Here is an 18,231-nt window from a genome sequence, read left to right as displayed (position 1 = left end):
TCCGTATGTACCGCTATCTGCATGAGGGCTCAAAATAAAGATGACATCTGTTGTTTGCCTCTCCATTTGTGTCCCTGGACAAACCAGACATGACCTGGTTCCAATGGAGACTTGCACAATGTAGCCCTTCAGGTGTATTGCATCCACTGAAAACCATGGGAATGTGAAGGCTGATGAACAGTGACATGGGGTACCAGTGGCATCTCTGTCTATATAAGGAAGTTTGTGTAACAGACTGTCTTGTACAGGCAGCAGTGATGTAGAAGACTCTCTAGACAGGTCTTAACAATTAAAAATTATCTTTATTTTAAGAAAACTTATATATAGTAACAGGAATGTGCCAATAGCACAGCCTGCAGGTGTCCCAAGTTCTTAATGAGAGAGCGCAGTGTAGATCAGTGCCGGAGATGTTCATGTCCTTGTGTAGCTTTTTCTTCTTGTTGGCCAAGTGAATTAGCTCAGAAAGCATGTGGGTTTCCTTTCTCAGAAGTGATATTTCTGTTAAAGGGATTATACTTTCCATTGAGAAGTGCAAACTCATGTGCATTTTTACAGCTTGTTTGTGAGGTTCTTGCAGTTCCATGCTAGCTTTTTGAGCTGTAGTTTAGCTTAACTTTTTCCTAGATAACAGTGCAAACATGTATCTAACAACACACAATTCCTGGAAAAAATCCTGAGATAATATGTGAAGAAAGAACTAAACATTGAGTGATGCACTATGTTTCAGTTTCAATCTTCTTAAACTCTATTTACAGGAGAGAATAAAATAAGGTGCTGTAGAATAGATGGTATAGTTCAGGGTAGAGTCATTCCTTTATGGCTAAGCCTTTAGACAATTTTTGTAAAAGATGAAGGGCCAGACACTGACAGTTTAAAATAAGTTTTTTTTTTAAGACAGGAAAGCTACAGGAAACCCCCCTCCAAACAATTACTCTGATTGCCAGCAACAATTTATAGATAGAAAGCTTAGGAGACATGAACTTCTAATCAAAATTTCATTTTAATGAATGATCTGATAGATTAGAACATTGTGCTGCATAAACGTTAGTTGGATACATCCCTTCAAAGTGGCAGGACGTGGTAAACTATCTTGGAATGAATGGTGCAACACAGTGAGTAACAGTGAAAAATGCTTTCCCTCTCTTGCTGTTGACGAGTTTAAAACTATCCCCACATTAGGCTTTCATTAGCATTGCCTGCTTGGAGTGGCATCTTAGATTTGATGGGATTAGGTGAAAGAAGTGCTAGTAGCAATTTTCCTTGTGTGGGGTTTTTTTTTTTTTTTGTTATATCCCCTGTTTGGAGCTCCAGCAAATGCAAGCTTGTCTTCCTCAATTAGGCAAGTCTGAAAGCTACAACGGGTGTGCAGACTCTTAAATGTGCTGTAATTTATATTTATCAATTTGGTGCACATAGTTTTTTTGACGTGTGCTTCCTGCCTGATTTTCTAACAATCCTTTATTTTCCACAGGTGGCCGTGATAAACGAGGTGGTCCTGTCTTGACCTTCCCAGCCCGCAGCAATCATGACAGAATAAGGCAGGAAGACCTTCGGAAACTTGTGACTTATTTGGCCAGCGTGCCAAGGTAAAGCTAGAAAGAAAACACTTCAAAGCTTAGGGTGGATGGGTGGGTGGGGAACTTGTTCTTGGCAGTTGCTAATTTCCAAGTATTAACATTTAGTACCTTGAGTTCTTGGGGCGGAGGAACAAAAGTGTTCCCTTCCTCCTCCTGTGTGTGCTCCGGTGGTTTTTATGGCACACGTGGTAATGCAGGAGCCCCAGAGCGGGGACAGTGGGAGCAAACCTGGGCTTCAAGCTCCTCACAGCAACGAGGAGCAGCTCTCATTCTCCATGTTTCTATGCAACTGGTTCAGGGGAGTGCAAAGGGGGGAATGCTTAGAGGTCTGCAGTTAAATATAGCAAGCTGGAGAGAGCCTGCTGTCTGTTGTTGCTTTTTAATACCTTGTAGGAGAGATACCTCGGGAGAGCTGGGGTAGGGGACTGTAGTTACTGGGGAGGAGAGAGTGCCTGTACAAGGAGGCAGATCTTGGTGCCCCAGCACTTTCCAAAGATTTCTCCAGGGTGGGGAAGGAACATGGGTGGCCTCAGGAGGAAACTTTCAAAGAAAGCCGTTTCAAATTGTTCTGAATGTAAACCACCACCTTTCCCCGCATTAGTCTCTGTGGCTCTCTTCCAACAAGCAAGTCCCCATCCTTTTCCCAGGGATGCTGGAGGAAAGGTGTGTTGCCAGAGCATATTTATTTTTTCAAGCTTTGGGAGATCATTTATAGGGCTCAGTGCCCAGATAGGTATTTCTGATCCAGCCTTAGAGAGTATGAGATTACATATGCCCTCATCCACCTTCCTTTTCCTGTTTTTAAGCTTGCCAAATATCCTTGCCCAGAAAGTACTGCACCAGCTATTGAGGTGAGCGTTACCCCAGGGCAGGTGAGGGACTGAGAAGGGATGCTCAGGGTTGTAGGAACACATCCTGTGCCACCCAGGAGCTCCTTCTCTTTTAAACCCCCAGAACATGAGTTGTTACACAATTGCATGTTTTGGCAAAGAGTGTGAAGTTAAGACATGACGAGCAGGTGGGTTGGCTGCATCTAGAAGTCAAGAGGTAAGGGTCTTGGAAATGCACTCGGTTCCTTAAACGTGCAATGTGCAGAGGACAAAGGTTGTGTTTGGTATGGTAGAGGGTTAAGGGCTGTTTGGAGACTTAATCACCTGGCTGCAGAGCAAGAGGCAAATGCAGCTGTGTGTACCAGATCTGCCAGGGCTTGTTTCCTGGAAGTTGTAAGTCCTCTGGTGATGCACTTTTTGCTCTGTTGGACTTTCAGTTGTCAAGGTTTTATTAATAAGCTGAGTCTCCCCACCCCCCTCATTTTATCCTCTAGCCAGCTCCATTTTCAACCATATTGTGAGAGAGATTACAGACATGCTGCAGGGCTGGGGAGCAGTAAGTCACTCCCTGGGAGTGTACGCCCCAGAGCTTGGTAATTCCCCCCAGCTGCTGCAGTAATGAAACTGGTCCCCTACATCTTACCATTTTTTTGCATGGTTGCAGGTATGAAGATATGACATTGCTTTGGGTTGCAAGAAATTGCAGAGCAAAAATTACTTTCTAACATGTCAACCTTTTCTATTAATTGCTCTTCCCTCATGGAGGTGGCAGTAATAGAAAGGTACATCTTTTCTGTTCCCCCCTGTCATACAACTGAATCAATTAGCTCAGTCTTTGATGCTGCTTTTGGTTGCCTCACTCTGGATCAGAGCAGCAGTGATTTTTCTCTGATGATACAGAACCTGGGGTCAGAGGTATGTGCTGAAGGAGCCAATATAAGACCTAGCTGCCTGTCTCTCTAGAAACGTTAAAAAAGCATTCTCCTCCTGGTGGTCACTACAAGGCCTTGTTCTGTCCTGGTGTGTGAAGCCTTTGGAGATGTCTCTCGTTATACTGGAGAATATCCCTTCCTCTGTGGTACAATCTCCTGTCATGAAAATGTGCCCAGCAGTGAGGGGCTTCCCAAGTATCCTTGCAGATTGAACCTCTGGAGGTATTAACTGGAGTACTCTTTCCTTCCTGGGATATTTGCACATTGAGAGGTGTGGAGCAGAAAGCAGCAAGAATGATCAGAGGTCTTGAAAAAGTGGCCTGTCAAGGAAGGATTAAAAGTGTAGAGGTTGTTCAGTTGTAGAGAGTGAAAAGGGTCTGTGCAAGTATGTTGTGATGCTGCAAAAGGAGAGAGTTTGTAGGGTGAAGGCAAACAAATGTGTTACACTGAAGCAAGTGAAGATTAGGCTGGATATGAGGAAAAGATTTGTAATGGATTCCATTAGCACTATAAGTCATCTAATTTTTTTCTTAGATCTTTCTATTGCTGTATAGACAAGCCTCTGGAATTGATATAAATGTTATGGAGAGGGTATGGTAGATCAGGAGGTTATTTCTCTCAGTTCCTCCTAGTCCTGTTTTGTCTGGTGCAACAGCTGTGAACTCACTGCTGTAGGAGGGAAATGTGACCACAAACTTCATGGGCTTAGCGCATGGGATTGTGTAACCTATGTGGTGTAAGGAAACACTGAAAACTCATTTTCCCTAAACGTTTTGTTCACTTTAACAAGGGCAAGCAGCAAGCAGAGCTTGCAAACTTATGTTTTGGAAACAAATATATGGAAGGAACAGTTGGAATTCCTATCGCTGACTCTCAGTTCATGTTTATTCCAAGATGAGTGCTGTAGTTACTAACTGCATCAGCCATCCACCAAAATAAACAATGTCATTAGCAGAGACTCTGAGCAGGATGTCAGAAGAAACTGCTCTGATGTTGAGTGCTAAAAGGGGAAGAGTTTTTTGTGCTAGCTGAAAAACTAAAAATTCTTTGGGAAAAAGAGCCTGTAATTTATCATATTGACACCAGGATAATAATTCTTTCTTTATTCTCGGTGCATTGGTTTCTGAGTGAGACAGATTGCTCTCCACGTTGATACTATCTGTCACTTAACCCTTGTTTTATATCTTAATGGAGGGGGCAGAGGTGGCGCAGTGCTGGGAGCTTGGAGCAGGTATGAGATTGGTGATGAAATGTGATGACAGATTAGGGTAAGTGAAACCAGGGTCTTGCTAGCAGTTTTCAAAGTTTCTGATTCAGCTTTCTGCAGTTCCTTCTTCAAAACCAGAATAATAATGTGGGCTCTCTGAAAGCAGCTATGTGTGCTTGAGTTAGAGCAGAATAGTGAGGGCTTTCATGCAGCTGGGAGCCACAGTCAGGCAGGTGCCTGCAGGCAGTGGGGTTTCCTGTGTGGCTGAGGATTACTGCCTGGGGGTGAAGATCTAGGAACACAGCTTGTTCCTATCCCAAAATGGTAACTTTTCAGTCCATAGTGCCTGGGGTAATTTAAAGCTCCTGGAAGGTTCAAAAGCCTGATCTTGCAGTTTTGGGGAGGAGGAGGAGGTTGTGAGTGGGTATCCTGACACTATAAAATAATGTGCTCCTGCTTTGGTGCCCTACCTTGGTTCTTTCAGGCATATCGCAAGGTCCTTTTCTTTAAACAGTGCCACTGTAATTAGTTACTAAGAAACGAAGATGCTATTCATTAGATATAATGATAATTGCCACAGATGCCAAGTTTCTACTACTCTACCATTTTCTGCTTGGTTTACATTTGCACTAATGCTTTCTGGGTAGGCGAAGCTGTATTTCTTGTGACTCAGGATAGCTTCTATTTACATGCAAATTTAAATGGATGCAATGTTTAGAAATTTGGAGGGCGTGGCTGAATCGAGGATAGCATGTTGTTTATGATCAGTGGAGCTGAGGGAGAATTTTCTGGCCTTGCTGAGGATTTTATATTTTAACACCACTGCAGTGCCATCTATTCCAGTAGACTGAGCTTTGATTTATATGTGTGTAAATGAAACTAGCACCAGGCCAATCTCCTCTGCAAGCCCTTTGGAATTAGGAATTAAGTTATGTGTAGGCTATAGGAGGATAAAAAGGAGACAGAATATTATTAGCCTGAGTTATCTCCTCGAATGGTGAAGCAATACGACGAAGGAAATGTTCTCTGTCAGCTATAGTGAACCTTCCAGCTGAACACATCAATCTGTTCTGGAGCCAAGATAAGCAATCTTCGGTGCTCTCTGCAGAGCGGAAACCCAAGATGCCTCAGGGACCTGTGTTTTTAAAGACATCTACTTTTTATTTGTCCTCTGTTCAAAAAGCTGCTCAAATGTTTCCCTGTTCTGAGGGACATCCAGGGCTCATAACAGCAGCAAAGTGTTTCCAAGGGCCAGCCTTGTGTGTTTGAACAGCTCCTCAGAACTGCCCAAGCTTGATGAGAGGTGCTAGGAACAGTAAAACAACTGAAGTGCCCCTAATAATTAGTTCAGTGACTGGGGCTTTGTAAAATTAGAAGAACAATACAGGGAATGGCAAAATGTAGCAATACTCACCCACTCTTGGATTTATTTTAAGCTCTTCTCCAGTGACCTGTGGTACTGTGTATATTAACTCCTCTGACCGGGAGTAGTGTGAAACTCATTTTGTTGATTGATAGGAATTAAACCCTAGAGCTCTGCTTTTTGTTATGTGATCTTAGCATAGAAGGAGCTTTTGAGGACTTTTTTTTTTTCCTGGAGGCTATTGTAGATCTACAAAAATAACCATCTATTTAAAAAATAACACCAGGGACTTCATACTAATTTTAGTAACTAAATATTTGGTGCCATCGATAAGATAATTATTCTACCATACACATGTACCAAAATACAGCAGTAAAAAATGTGGTGGCACTAATGAGCCTAATGGAGATTTAGTATTCTGATATAATCTGAAAAATAATTGTAAAGTATTTTGGAGAAAGGGGTTCATTGGACGTAAATAACTGATATGAGTACTGGTGAATTTAAGAGTGTTTTGCCACTCTGTAGCCAGTTCAAATCCAGCCTCTACCATATGTGGTATGGGTGTGTGATGTTTTTATCACTCTGTTAGGGATTGGGGGACTTCTGTTGAAGTAGTGGTGTTCTTACCTTGTCTTATTAAAAGGCTGCTGAGCTCACTGCTCTGTGTTGCTTTCTGTGTCCTCTTACTGACCACCTCACGGCCAAGTTACTTGTTCACTGCTTGTTGGAAATCAGCACTTCAAAAGGGGATCTCTGATTTCCTTCTAGCTGTGTTAATAACCTGTTGAGGCATTTTATTCCTAGATGAGTGGATGTTGGCTATAATTTATGTTGAAATTCTGCAGCAAGTGTCTACAGCTGCAACCTTGGAAAGTCCCATTTACCAGAAGCTGTTAGAAAATGTGGACTTCCTAGAAGTGCAGAGGGAGTGACAAGAGCTGTCAGAGCCTGGGGAGCAGGAGTTAGGAGAAAAGATTGAAGGTGTTGGGGATGCTTACGTTAGAGAGGGAAAATAAAGTGATGTGGTAAAATGCACTCTGCAAGCCTGAGCTAATATAAACAATTTAGTCTCAGTGCACATGAAAAATGGGGAAAAAAAAGAAAGTGGAAAAAAAATCACAGATTGAAAAACTGAAGCAGGTTTCTGTATCCTCCCCATCTTGGAGACCCTGTTAGGAGGTGTGTCAGGAGGTACCCAGGTCTCATCACGCCTGTCTTGCATCAGAGGCATGAAAACAAGTCACTCCAGCTTTTGTGACACTGTTTTGTATAAAGATGTGGGGTTTTTAAACAAATACACAATTTTAATTTCCTTTGTTTGTTTTTAAATGAACACAAACCTGAGGGGGGGGGGGGCCCCCCTTGGTCTTGGTTTCCAAATTACTTCCTGCTTTCACTGCCTGTTGCTATTTTTCTGGATAGTGCGAGGTCCAATCTTGCACAGCTTTGGACCTAAAGCAGATACCCTCTATTTCTCTGCCCTCTATGGGAGCTGAGAGTGCTCTCTGAGTGATTCCAGCCTGGTTACCTGCTGAGCCCTGTTCTACTGTTCAGCTCCATAAGAGTGCAAGTGTTTTCAGACTGGTTTTGTGATAAGCAGCACAAATAGCATGATACAGAGCTTTGCAGTTGGTGTACTGTGAACTGCACAGCTCATGTAGCCTTTTCCCTCTAAAGACTAATAAAAGGCACTGTAAGCTGGGCTCTGCATCTCATTTCTAGCAGTGATCATCGATATGGGTCTAACAGAAGTCTCTCTATTGTGAAATAGAAGCAAATGAGATTAACTTAATGTTAATATTGAAACAAGCTCATGAAGATTTCATTATCTTTCTATTTATTATTCTTGTTTCAGAATGTGAGTTTGGCAATTGAAATAAATAAAATAAAGGTTGGTGTTCTCTCAAGAGTGAATTCCTTATTTAAAGTAAACTCCTTAAAGTACTTACAAAGGGATTTGCAAAGTATTTTCTAAGTTGTTTATCTTGTATCCAAACATTTTGTACTGTTTTGGAAGACCTGAAAATCTTACTGGTTCTTTTTGCCCACTAAATTCTACAATATTTGTTTATTCTTAAGTATAGCTTGCTCCATTTAATTATATTTTAATTGTATTCCAATAAATAATTGAAGTTACTGATTGCCACATGCAGAGAAACTAGGATTTCAACTTGTCATTGTGTTTTTAAGCATTGTATTCAACACTCAACATCTGCTTAATTTTAGACTATAAATCTGCAAATGAAAACAGTTAATATGAAGGAATCCCTCATTTATTATGTCTGAATTATTTCCAAGGCAATTGTTCTATTTTACAGTGTAGGGGAGGGAGTTCAGTTCACTCTTACTGCCAACCATGCAGACTCATGCTGAGATTTCAAAGTCATATTGGGTTCTTTCTGGTTCATCTAATATCTCCAGCACAAATTCAGGGTGGTTAATAATTTGAAGATTTAGGATTGCAGAGAGCACTACAGGCCAAGTTTAACATACGAGGGAAATGCACAGGTCTGGAGGAGAAGTTCCCTTTCCTGGCACTGGGCTGTTTTCCATCCCAGTGGGAGCTCAGTCATACCTTCTTCAGTGGAGTCAGTGCATAGGGCTGGTGGAGGGAACACATCCAATGAAATAAAAGGTCACTGTTTTACTTTGTGCTCTTCCCAGGCTGCAAAAGTAAGCACCTCTACCCAGTTCAGGTCCAATGACTTTATTGCTTCAGCCCTGCTCTCCCAGCTGCAGAGCATTTCTCCTTCCCACAGGCAGTGCATTCGGGCTGCAAGTTCAGAGCAGCCACAAGGATGGCAGGGAGTGGATTCCCAGCCACAGCTCTTGCAGCACCACCACACCTGGCCTCTCTCTTTCTTACTGGGAGAGGAGCAATGCTGTTAAAACCCTCTGAGCACAGTAAGAGATGCCTGTGGCAGTGCTTCCTGCTAAAGCCAGGGCCAAGGGGACCTGGAGACCACTACCTCCTACATGGGTGGTGATTCCATGCAGTAACATCAACTGAGCCTTCTCAAGGTTTGTCAAGGGTCTGAGCTTTGCCAAGGCCCTGAGAAAACCTCAGATGTCTTCTCAGGGGAGCCTCAGGTGTTGCTCAGCTTCCCTGCAGGGGCTGTGAGGTGCTGGTTTTGGGTCTCTCACACAAGATGGGTGCCTGTCCTTTGCAGCCACTGCCCATGTTGCTGTATTTCTGTTAGCAATGATGTAGGTAGTACCTCACTGCATTGCCAACAGAGGATTCTGGCTGGGAAGGATTCTGCTTGGATTTCTCCAAATCTGGAGCAAACAGCAAAACAACTCCCCTCACCGTGCATGCCACCACTGCTGGGACACAGGAGCCACCATGGCCTAGTGACACCCAGTGGTTCTGGTAGGGTCTGGGGCCTGATCCCATCCCCTGAGTTGTCTCATGTAGAGCTGTGCTGCACACTCTGCTTTTTGAGCTCTGTCCAGGCCCTCAGTCTGGTGATTAGATCAGCATTGTTCCTCCTCCTAAATGGCTTTTGCATGTTGGTTGTACCAGCATCTGCTGCCTGGAGGCAGGAGTTGAGGTGATGCAGAAAAGGCAGAAACTTGTAAACTACGATATATCCTGCACCCATTTTCTGGTGAGGGAGCGGGTACCACAGGCTGCTATAAATTTTATTCAGAGCATCATTTTCTCCATCCTCTTCCTCAGTGGCTCTGACAAGTCTTTTGTGAGTCTCTGCAGCACACCTCCCCATGCTGCCCTCTCTGGCCTTGGCCATGCTAGTGCTGGTGTAAAGCTCTTGCATGTTCCTCATGGGCCTTTTAACCATCAGAACTGTGGCTCCACCATGCTCCAAGAGGTCCAGGCAGCAGTGACTGGGAGAATTCCTCAGAGAAGGCAGGCTTGTGCTAATGTGAGCAGTAATTCAGAAGAGCTAAAATTAGCAGACAGAGAGGTTTTGTGGGAGCGTCTCGCTGGCAGCAGAGCTGGCACAGGCTGTGCACAGTTCCCTCCTGAAGCTGTCAGCAGCCGTCAGTGGAATATGCAGCAGTTCAGCCAATCCTAAATTTTCTTTTAGGTGATCTCTTTCCTACAGTTTTTGCAGAGACTGTAAAATAGTTTTTGTCTCATTCCACTATGGATGCTTGTGTTCCTCATCAGTAACTCCAGTATGTGCTATATCCTTTTCACTATTAGAAATTATTACTATTTGGAAGTGGCTTATGCCATCTCTTCATGGATGTCATTAGAAGCAGGAAAACAACTGCTGTGCTTTGCAGTCTATTTTGTAACGGGCATATTGTCCAAGGTATCTCAACGTCCATGGAAAGCTCTTCTAAACTCCCATGGAGAATGGATGAGATCTTTGCTGTGTGCCAGTATGAAGCAAGTAGTGGGAGATGCAGAAGTGGAGTCGTCTCAGCCTAGACAGCCTGACTGTTATCCTCATTGGATGCATGGAGGTGTTGGGGATGCTGCTCCAAACTCTGGGTTCCCCAGTGCACTGCTCGGGTAGGACTGAGGATATGTTTTCAGGAATATATTTTTAGCTGTATCTCCAAATGAATGATAAAAAGCTGATGCCATCATGCTGTCTGTCAGTCACTGTTAAACCAAATCTGTCAGGGAAAATGTTGGAGAATATTAAATTTCTACAAATGTAATGAGAATAGACAGCTGCACCAAGGAAAGAGACCTAATTAGTGTACACAGAGAGGGGAAGGTGGTCTGAAGTCAGCCCTTCTTAGAGACTGGAGGTGTGGGGGTATCTCTAGATCATGTAAGAGGCACATTTGTTATTAACCATTAGAGAACCAATGTGCAAACCACTACCAAGGGTTTGGCAGTTCTCATGCTCGTAAAAGCACATGCTAGTTTATGGTATTAGAAAATTTGATCATATTAAGACAGAACAATGACCAATTCACGGTAACATGTGGGATTGAGCAGGATAGCATGGAAAGTATGGCTTGGGACTGGCAAAATTTGTCTGCGAGGTTGGGATGCTCAGTTCCCTGCTGTTTGCAAAGGGAATTGGTATCCAAGTTTGGTAGACAGTTGTAAATCTCATCAATGGTTTCTTCTCGTTTTCCACAAGGTGTTCCTAACCAAGTCTGTGGTGTTTTATGTCTTCCTTGTGGATCCTGGCACAGCTTCAGAGTTCCCTGTGGATCCTGAAGCACTGCATGTAGCAAAACATAATTGTAACTCTACGGTGTGAGACTGCTGGGGTACTTAGATTAAGAGAAAAAAGAGAGAAAGAAATACTTTAATACAAAGTAAAATCATAAATAAGAAAAATAATTCTAGACTGTCTCCCCCCAGGAAAAGGCAGCAGAGTGTAATTCAGACATGCTTTTGGTTTGGCAAACATTGTCTGGTCAGCAACGTGTGCCACAGTGTACTTTTCTGCTATTAACAGGGGAGGATTCGTTTCCCTGACTGTGTACACAGGGCTTTATTTTATGTCTAACTTTAAAGAGAAACTGTAGTCTCTAGAGAATTTTCCAGTGATGTAATATTTTAGAAAGATCCTTTGTGGTATTTCACCAACAAGGCAAAGCACCAAAACAGCTTTCCCTTGTCCTGCAACTGTTTTCAGGGAAATGTTCCACCTCTTAAACATGCCCGCACTACAGTGCAAACAAGAGAAAGCAGGAACCTGCTGTAAGCTCCATGCTGTATTTACAAGGGACATCTTTGCTGAATGGTCCTTTTGGTTAAAGTCATTGAATAGAAATTGTAATAGAGCATGGGCTTTGTAGAATAATTGCATCCCTCTCCAAAAATCATAGCAGCAGTAGTCCATCTCCAGCCAGATTCAGGCTGCTTTCATATGCCTTTCCTGTCCCTTTCCCCTGTTTCACACAAGAAAGAATTGACAGTTTCTAATATTAATGCTGTGCTATTAGAAAACTTTCACTAGAAGGATAAGTTAAGTTTTATAGTTTGTTTATTTATTTGAGGGTCTGCCAAGCCAAATGCTTGTGCTATTGTTGTTGTCATTTAGGATCGAACAGATACTACTTTTTGAAGTTTAGTTTGAAAGAATTACTAATTAAAAGTACTTTTTGCTTGGTATAATTCAGCCCTTCTTCCTCCACTACTCCTAAACAAGTTATTAAGTGTACACATTTAAGGAATAGAAATAATGTGGATACCAATACAGCATTAATACAGAGATGGGTGGGATCCTTGGCAGGAACTTGATGACATTTTAAAATGCACATTGTACTCATATATGGGCTGTGATACTGTGGAATTCCGGGAGGGATTTTCAAATTTTCCTTGTATGTTGCCATTCTGCAAGGCATGGTTCATGGCTTTGATGTTCTTGAGGGACAATCTGCAAAACACTTAGTGTCAGGTCAAGAGGGAATGCTGTGTTCTGAAGTGCTGTTGCATGGTATTAAGCTGCTCCATGGGCAAAAATCACATTCCACTGGGAATAAAAAGAGTTTTTTATACCTTAGAGAACTCCCAATGGGCTTCCTGTACATGTGCAATCTACTATGCACCTACACTTTGAATGTCACATGGAAAAGGCATGCATACTACCTACACACTACACAGTTGTGGTGGATGGAGACCACTATTTGTTAAATTATACTGCTCTAAACTATATGTCTAAATTAGTTTCCCATCATTTCTCATTATTTGCATGTTAATTTAATGCTAGTGAAAAATTAGCTACAAGCAATGTAGGCTTCTGGTACTGATTACTGTCCTCTCTTGGCAAACGACCAACAACATCTCTGGTTAAAATGATTTAGGAGGTCTCTTCTATCTCAGTCTTCTGTGATTCAGCAGTTGACTTCCCTAGAGGCCAAAGTCCTCTGTTAATGCAGCAATGCAAATTTTTTCCTTCCATTGCTTTTCTGCTGTGAGTCAATCCTAACTGGAGACTAAAATTGCATTTTCATTTCAGTAGACTTAGCAGCTCTGCTTAGACCACCAACTAAGGACAATGTTTATTAGCAGCTCTGTTCATGTGTTTTGTTAATTTTGTAGACAGTAATCAGATGGAGCCTCAGGTTTAATTTAGGCCACCCATTTAGGTCACATGCTGGAACCTGAACATCAGGGAAGACACACAGTCAGAGCTTCCTGAATTTTAGTTCAGGACTCAACAGAGAGTTATTTTCTCCCTTGGTTTAACTGCATAACCTGTATTTACCAGTCCATACAGGAGACATCTCGTAAATGTTTGGGAAACCATATTAGCTGATATTTCAATATCCTGAAGATAGAAAACCCTAAGTGGTTTTATTATAGATAAAATACTGCATGAGGCAGAAGTACACATCCCTTTAATAGTGTGCACCGATTAGACCTCTAATTTCTGGGATGCAGGGTCTTAAAGCTGCCTTTCCGAGTACTGAATTGGGAGCACTGTGTAAGAAATTAGCCGTGTACTGTGTCGCTGCCTGACCTTAGAAAATGCACTTGGAAAACCTATCTCGTTATGAAATGTACCATTTTGCCATGCAGCAATTCTAGGGAGTGGAAGAAGAATTTAGGGGACAACAGTAATCCCAAAGGTGCCCAATTAATTAATGGGTGATCTTGCACATAGGAGGCATGTCTGAAAAAGCTTCCTTGTTAATAAACTGTTAGTCTAAGAATTACTCAAATAGGCAATATGTTCTTTTTCCTTAAGACCTCTGTTTTTCTTTTGTTCTAAAGACATAACTAAACTCTTAGAACACTGATTAATCACATCCAAGGCTGTGGTTATGTCCCCTTATTTCTCCATTCTTCTCTTTCTACAACATTTGTCATTTAGTTCAGAAACTGCATCTGGAGAAGCAAACATTTCTGGGATCACAGATTAGTTAAGATTTTGCTCCCCACTGGAGATTTGTGGGTCGGAGCTGCAATTCCATTCCAAAATCTAATTAAAAGTCAGGTACATAGGAAAGTAGTGAAAAATCTTACCCATAGGAAGAATGTCTGGGAGCTCTGCTTTGTTAATGACCTGTTAGACTAGGAATCAAATACACAAGCAGTATGTGCAGGTTTTTTAGGGTTTTATCCCTCTCTGTTCACAAGGCAAAACTCAACTGTTATATCATTCCACTCTTACCAGACTTACTGGAAATCTCAGTTTCTCTTTAATTTCCAGAACAGCCACCCCAATGATTTTGCAGTGTCTGATTGTAAACTGTAGGTGACATGGAAATAGGGTCAGGTAAAAATTTTTCCTGGGATTTTCATTTAGGAATGAATTCTGTAGTACGCTTCACCACAGTAGTTTTAGGGACTGTTAAATTTTGTCTGTGTGTGTTAGCATCAGCAGCACTTGCCTGATGACTTGTTGGGCACTACTAATTATATGAAAAAGGCATAAATTTTTGTTCAGTAAAATCCACTCAATACCTTTGAGAAAGAGGCTACTTGAGAATCCACCTGCTCTAACTTGGACACTAGGTTTAGAAATGTTCACCTTAGCAAATAAGATGCTAGTTGTCCTCATTATATATTTTTTACATTCCCAGGGGCACTTGGAAAATTAAAGCAGACACTTTTGAATAAGGTAAAGAAAGTGGAGCAATATGAATTGAATGAATGTGCTGGATACAGTACCAGTGCAGAGCTGTCTTGATCTCCATTTCTGGGCTTTTGAAATTGCTGACAAGTATTTCCAGAAGCTGAAGTCCATTTTGTTAATACTGTGCTCACATTGCCCTTTTAGAGGCAACTGACTTATAACTGTTTTTACAATGAAAGCATATTTTTTCCCATTTTTTGTGGGAGAATACAAATGCACAAAGAACTTTAACTGTGTTCATGCTGCCTTGAAAAGATGCCAGAAGTCAAATGTGTAATTAGGGATTCTATTAAAAGTCTAATTCCTACACCTGTGAACATTTTTTTGGCACATAGCTTTTTGAGTCATTGCTTTCCTTTTTGTATTTCTTATTCTCTTGGCCAAGAAGTAAGTTCCTTTTCAGAGGAAATTGTCATAGATCTTCTGGCATGTGATTTGTTCTTTGTCAAAGTCCAGTTTTGGTTTTGAGTGAAATACTCTAAAGCATAGTATTGGACCCTGTTTTATTTAACACCTGATTACTCATGGCAAAGCTCTTTAAAATCTCTCATAAGATGTTACATTTTAAGATGATACAACAGGTTATGTCAGCATTCCTATAATGTAGGTTTTTTCTTGCAGTGGTAAAATTGAATGTTTCTAATGCTGGGACACTGTTCTATGTCACATAGGTTCAAATATTGGTGAAGTTCTAACAAAGCTAGTGATAAGCCATTTCAGGCAGATAGGGCAGAGAGAAGAGCAACAAAATCATTATCACCAGGATTTTTTGGGGTGGGTTTTAAGGTAGTTGGGAACAAATTATTATATTAGGTAATTTTATGAGTTAGTCTCAATTGATTTATCAAACCATTAGTTCTTCCTACCTTTGGTGGGTGCCTCCTGTGAAAATTACAGGATTCCCCTGTTAGTTCTTCCAGGCTACAGCTGACTTCAACAGAATCTGAATGAACTGGAAATATATATCTGCTCTGCAAACAGAATTAAGCAACAAATCAATCTCAAGATAACAGACTAGAGAGGATTTTTCTAGGCAGCCATTACCAAGCTCTCAGACTTTTCCACAAGTCTCCTACGTCTTAAGACAGAATAAAGATATTTATTCATTGTGTAAGTTGCCAGGGGCATAAGAAGGAAATCATTGAGGTGGAAACAGGCATTCACCATGTCTGCTCTTAGTCACAAATGAAAGGAAGATATCAATACTTTTTCAGGCTAACACATTAATTTACTACAATAAAATTGGAAATTGATGCAAGAGGTCAACCAAAGCAGTAAAAGGCCTGCCTGGCCTGCAGGCTTCTACTTACTGTGTCTTTTTTCTAATTCTTGTTTAAGTACTGTGATCCTCCTCCAGAAAAGCAGTCAAGTGTGATCATAAGTCCATCCATATCCAGCAAGTGTAAACATGTGCTTCATGCACCATCTTAATTGCTTAATCAAGCTCCTTCTATTGTGAGGGACAACCGTACATACAGGAACCAGATGGAAGATATTTTTATCAGATGGGCCATAGGACTAAAGAAACATGGTCATTGAACATTGCTGTCCTTAAAAACCCCAGTGTTAGGATACAACTGCATCCATGCAACATCCCCACCATGTGATGATTCAGGCAGCAATCACTGTCATAAACCCGGACTTGATCTTACCTCCCTCTTCAGATATCAACAACCTGAGCTTGCTTAAGGGAAATAAGCACACACTGATAGTTATTTTAGAAGAGTTTATATTAAAGAAGGTTGAAACAGTTCTTTACATTTGGAATCAGGGCTGGCTTTTTTTAGGGTCATTAGTTTTATGGATGATTTTAGCAGTTTGGATAACATCACTCTCATAAGAGACCAGTGCAGTATTCTTTTTGTTTTCAAGTGGTAAGAAAAAGTCTATTTGAGCTGTTTTTCAAGCATGTCATAGCAACAAAGGTTTTAACTTGTTTTCCTTAGTTTTATGTCATAAAGCACTTTGAATTATGTACTAAACTAGTGCTCCTGTGGGTTCTACATCAAATCCCCAGTAGTTGTGCTTTTGCAGTCTTTTCCACTGTAAGCTTTGAGTAGTTTGATTATGCTGCAATCACTGCTTTTACTCCACACAATACAAAAAGAGTAAAATCCTTGATTATAATTGCAGGCCAGGTACTTGCCCAGTCCTAACTGACAGCCTGAATTGTGCAGCATGGCCATCAAAATGGGCAAGAGCTTATGTGAATAATTCATGGCTTTGGCAAGTGGTGTGTCTGCAGCTTTGGTGGCAAAATTAGCAGCAGTGAAATAGTTAAGAATTCTGGTATTTAGGCTGCCAGAATAGGGTTTTCAGTTAACACCCCAATAAGATGGAGAGTGCAAGTTCATGTTCTAGTCTTAATGTTTCTTCCACTGACTGCAGACTCAGCAAGACAAATGTGCATTAGTTTATATTGTCAAGGCTATCTTTGCAAGCAGATGGGCTAGAAATCTAATTAAAAAACCCAAAAGCTTTGATTCTGGCAAAAAAATAGAAAAGTCGGTGGAACAACCCTAAATCCTCTGAATTAAATGGGTGTTCTAGGTCAATGCTGTTCTATTGTTCCACTTTATAAATAAAATATGAAGGGCTCTACTTTCACATAGACCCATAAATGTGCTCATTTATGAGTTTAATAAAGCATGTGTATTCAGTACAATTAGATAAGCATAGGTATGGAGCAATAAATGATTCCTATATAAAATCAGCACACGTGTAACAGAGAATATATCCCAGTATGGATAAATAAGCACATGCTTAGATTATTAACAGATCTCTTTTAAGCTTTTGTAAATCAATCATGAGGCAATTTGCAATTTTTCTGCAATTCTGGATCCTCCCTGTGTCTGAAGATGTGGTAAATATAATACATTCCATGGAAGAATGCAGTGGCATTTTTCAATAAAGCAAAGTGTGGTAGCACACACAGGAAGGGGGTGAATAACCCAGCGAGGTTCACCTGACTCAGTCTCATCCCTTGGACTACAGTGCTCCAGCCAGGTGTAAAAAATGCATAAACCGTGAAGCTATAATTGCAAGGAAAATAGCTGCATATATTTGTATTATCTCAGTATCAGGGAGTCACACGTCATCAGCTTTTCTTAAACTGGGGGATGTGTCCAGTGTGAGGCTAAGGGGTTTGCAGAGCAATTGTGAAGTGGTTTCTGTTGATTCTCGTCAGTTGTTTTCTGGTGGGGAGGGGAGGGGGTAACTATGGTGGTTCAGCTTGCTACAGAAACCCACTGCATTACGCCCATTTCTGCACAGGAAGTTATAGTGGCATTAGTTTAACTCACAGGTAGGAAACCCGTTAGTCTAGTGGAGTAGATGTGTGTTTGATGTGCCTCTTCCAGGTCAAATGAGTGGCTCAGTATTAGGGAAATATCCTTAGGTGCAGTATTTCAAGAATCTGCTCTCCCTGATTTACATTACCGTGAGCTTGCCGACATCTACAATAAATAGTAATTTCTCTGACTAGCTGATTCCTATCATTACTATCCTGGCATATGTTAATTTATCAATATAATTTTCAGGTCTGTCAACAGGAAAAGCACCACCTGGGGTATGTAGTTCTTGAGATGAATAGGTTGATGTTCTTTCACATGTGGCACTTGTAGATGGATTTGCCAGTGAAGTTTTATTGTGCTTTTGATAGAGAAGCAATATAGCTAATAGGGGAAAAGGAGCAGGCAGTTGAAATCAGGCAATCACTTTTCAGAGCATTTATCTGAACCTGCTTCAGCTGATAAAACAGTTCCTCTGGTTTTTCCAATTAGAGGTGACTGATA

At 41.3% G+C, this 18,231-nt stretch overlaps 1 protein-coding gene across 11 annotated transcripts in view; it reads left to right on the top strand.

Annotated features, from left to right (window-relative positions):
* KALRN (kalirin RhoGEF kinase) overlaps positions 1–18,231 on the top strand; it is a 483,534-nt gene that overhangs the window by 167,476 nt on the left and 297,827 nt on the right. For all 11 annotated transcript variants that reach the window (XM_042041538.1, XM_042041539.1, XM_042041542.1 and 8 more), the window contains exon 4: positions 1,472–1,586. In XM_042041538.1, the coding sequence (XP_041897472.1) occupies positions 1,472–1,586 (115 nt within the window). The remainder of the gene's footprint in view (positions 1–1,471; positions 1,587–18,231) is intronic.

The sequence above is a fragment of the Corvus kubaryi genome, unplaced genomic scaffold, assembly GCF_017639235.1.
Source record: "Corvus kubaryi isolate FWS band 111438036 unplaced genomic scaffold, C.kubaryi_AGA036_p1.0 37396, whole genome shotgun sequence".
In the NCBI taxonomy this organism is placed as follows: domain Eukaryota; kingdom Metazoa; phylum Chordata; class Aves; order Passeriformes; family Corvidae; genus Corvus; species Corvus kubaryi.
The sequence above is the reverse complement of the archived record's forward strand: the minus strand, read 5'-3'. Positions and strand labels throughout refer to the sequence as shown.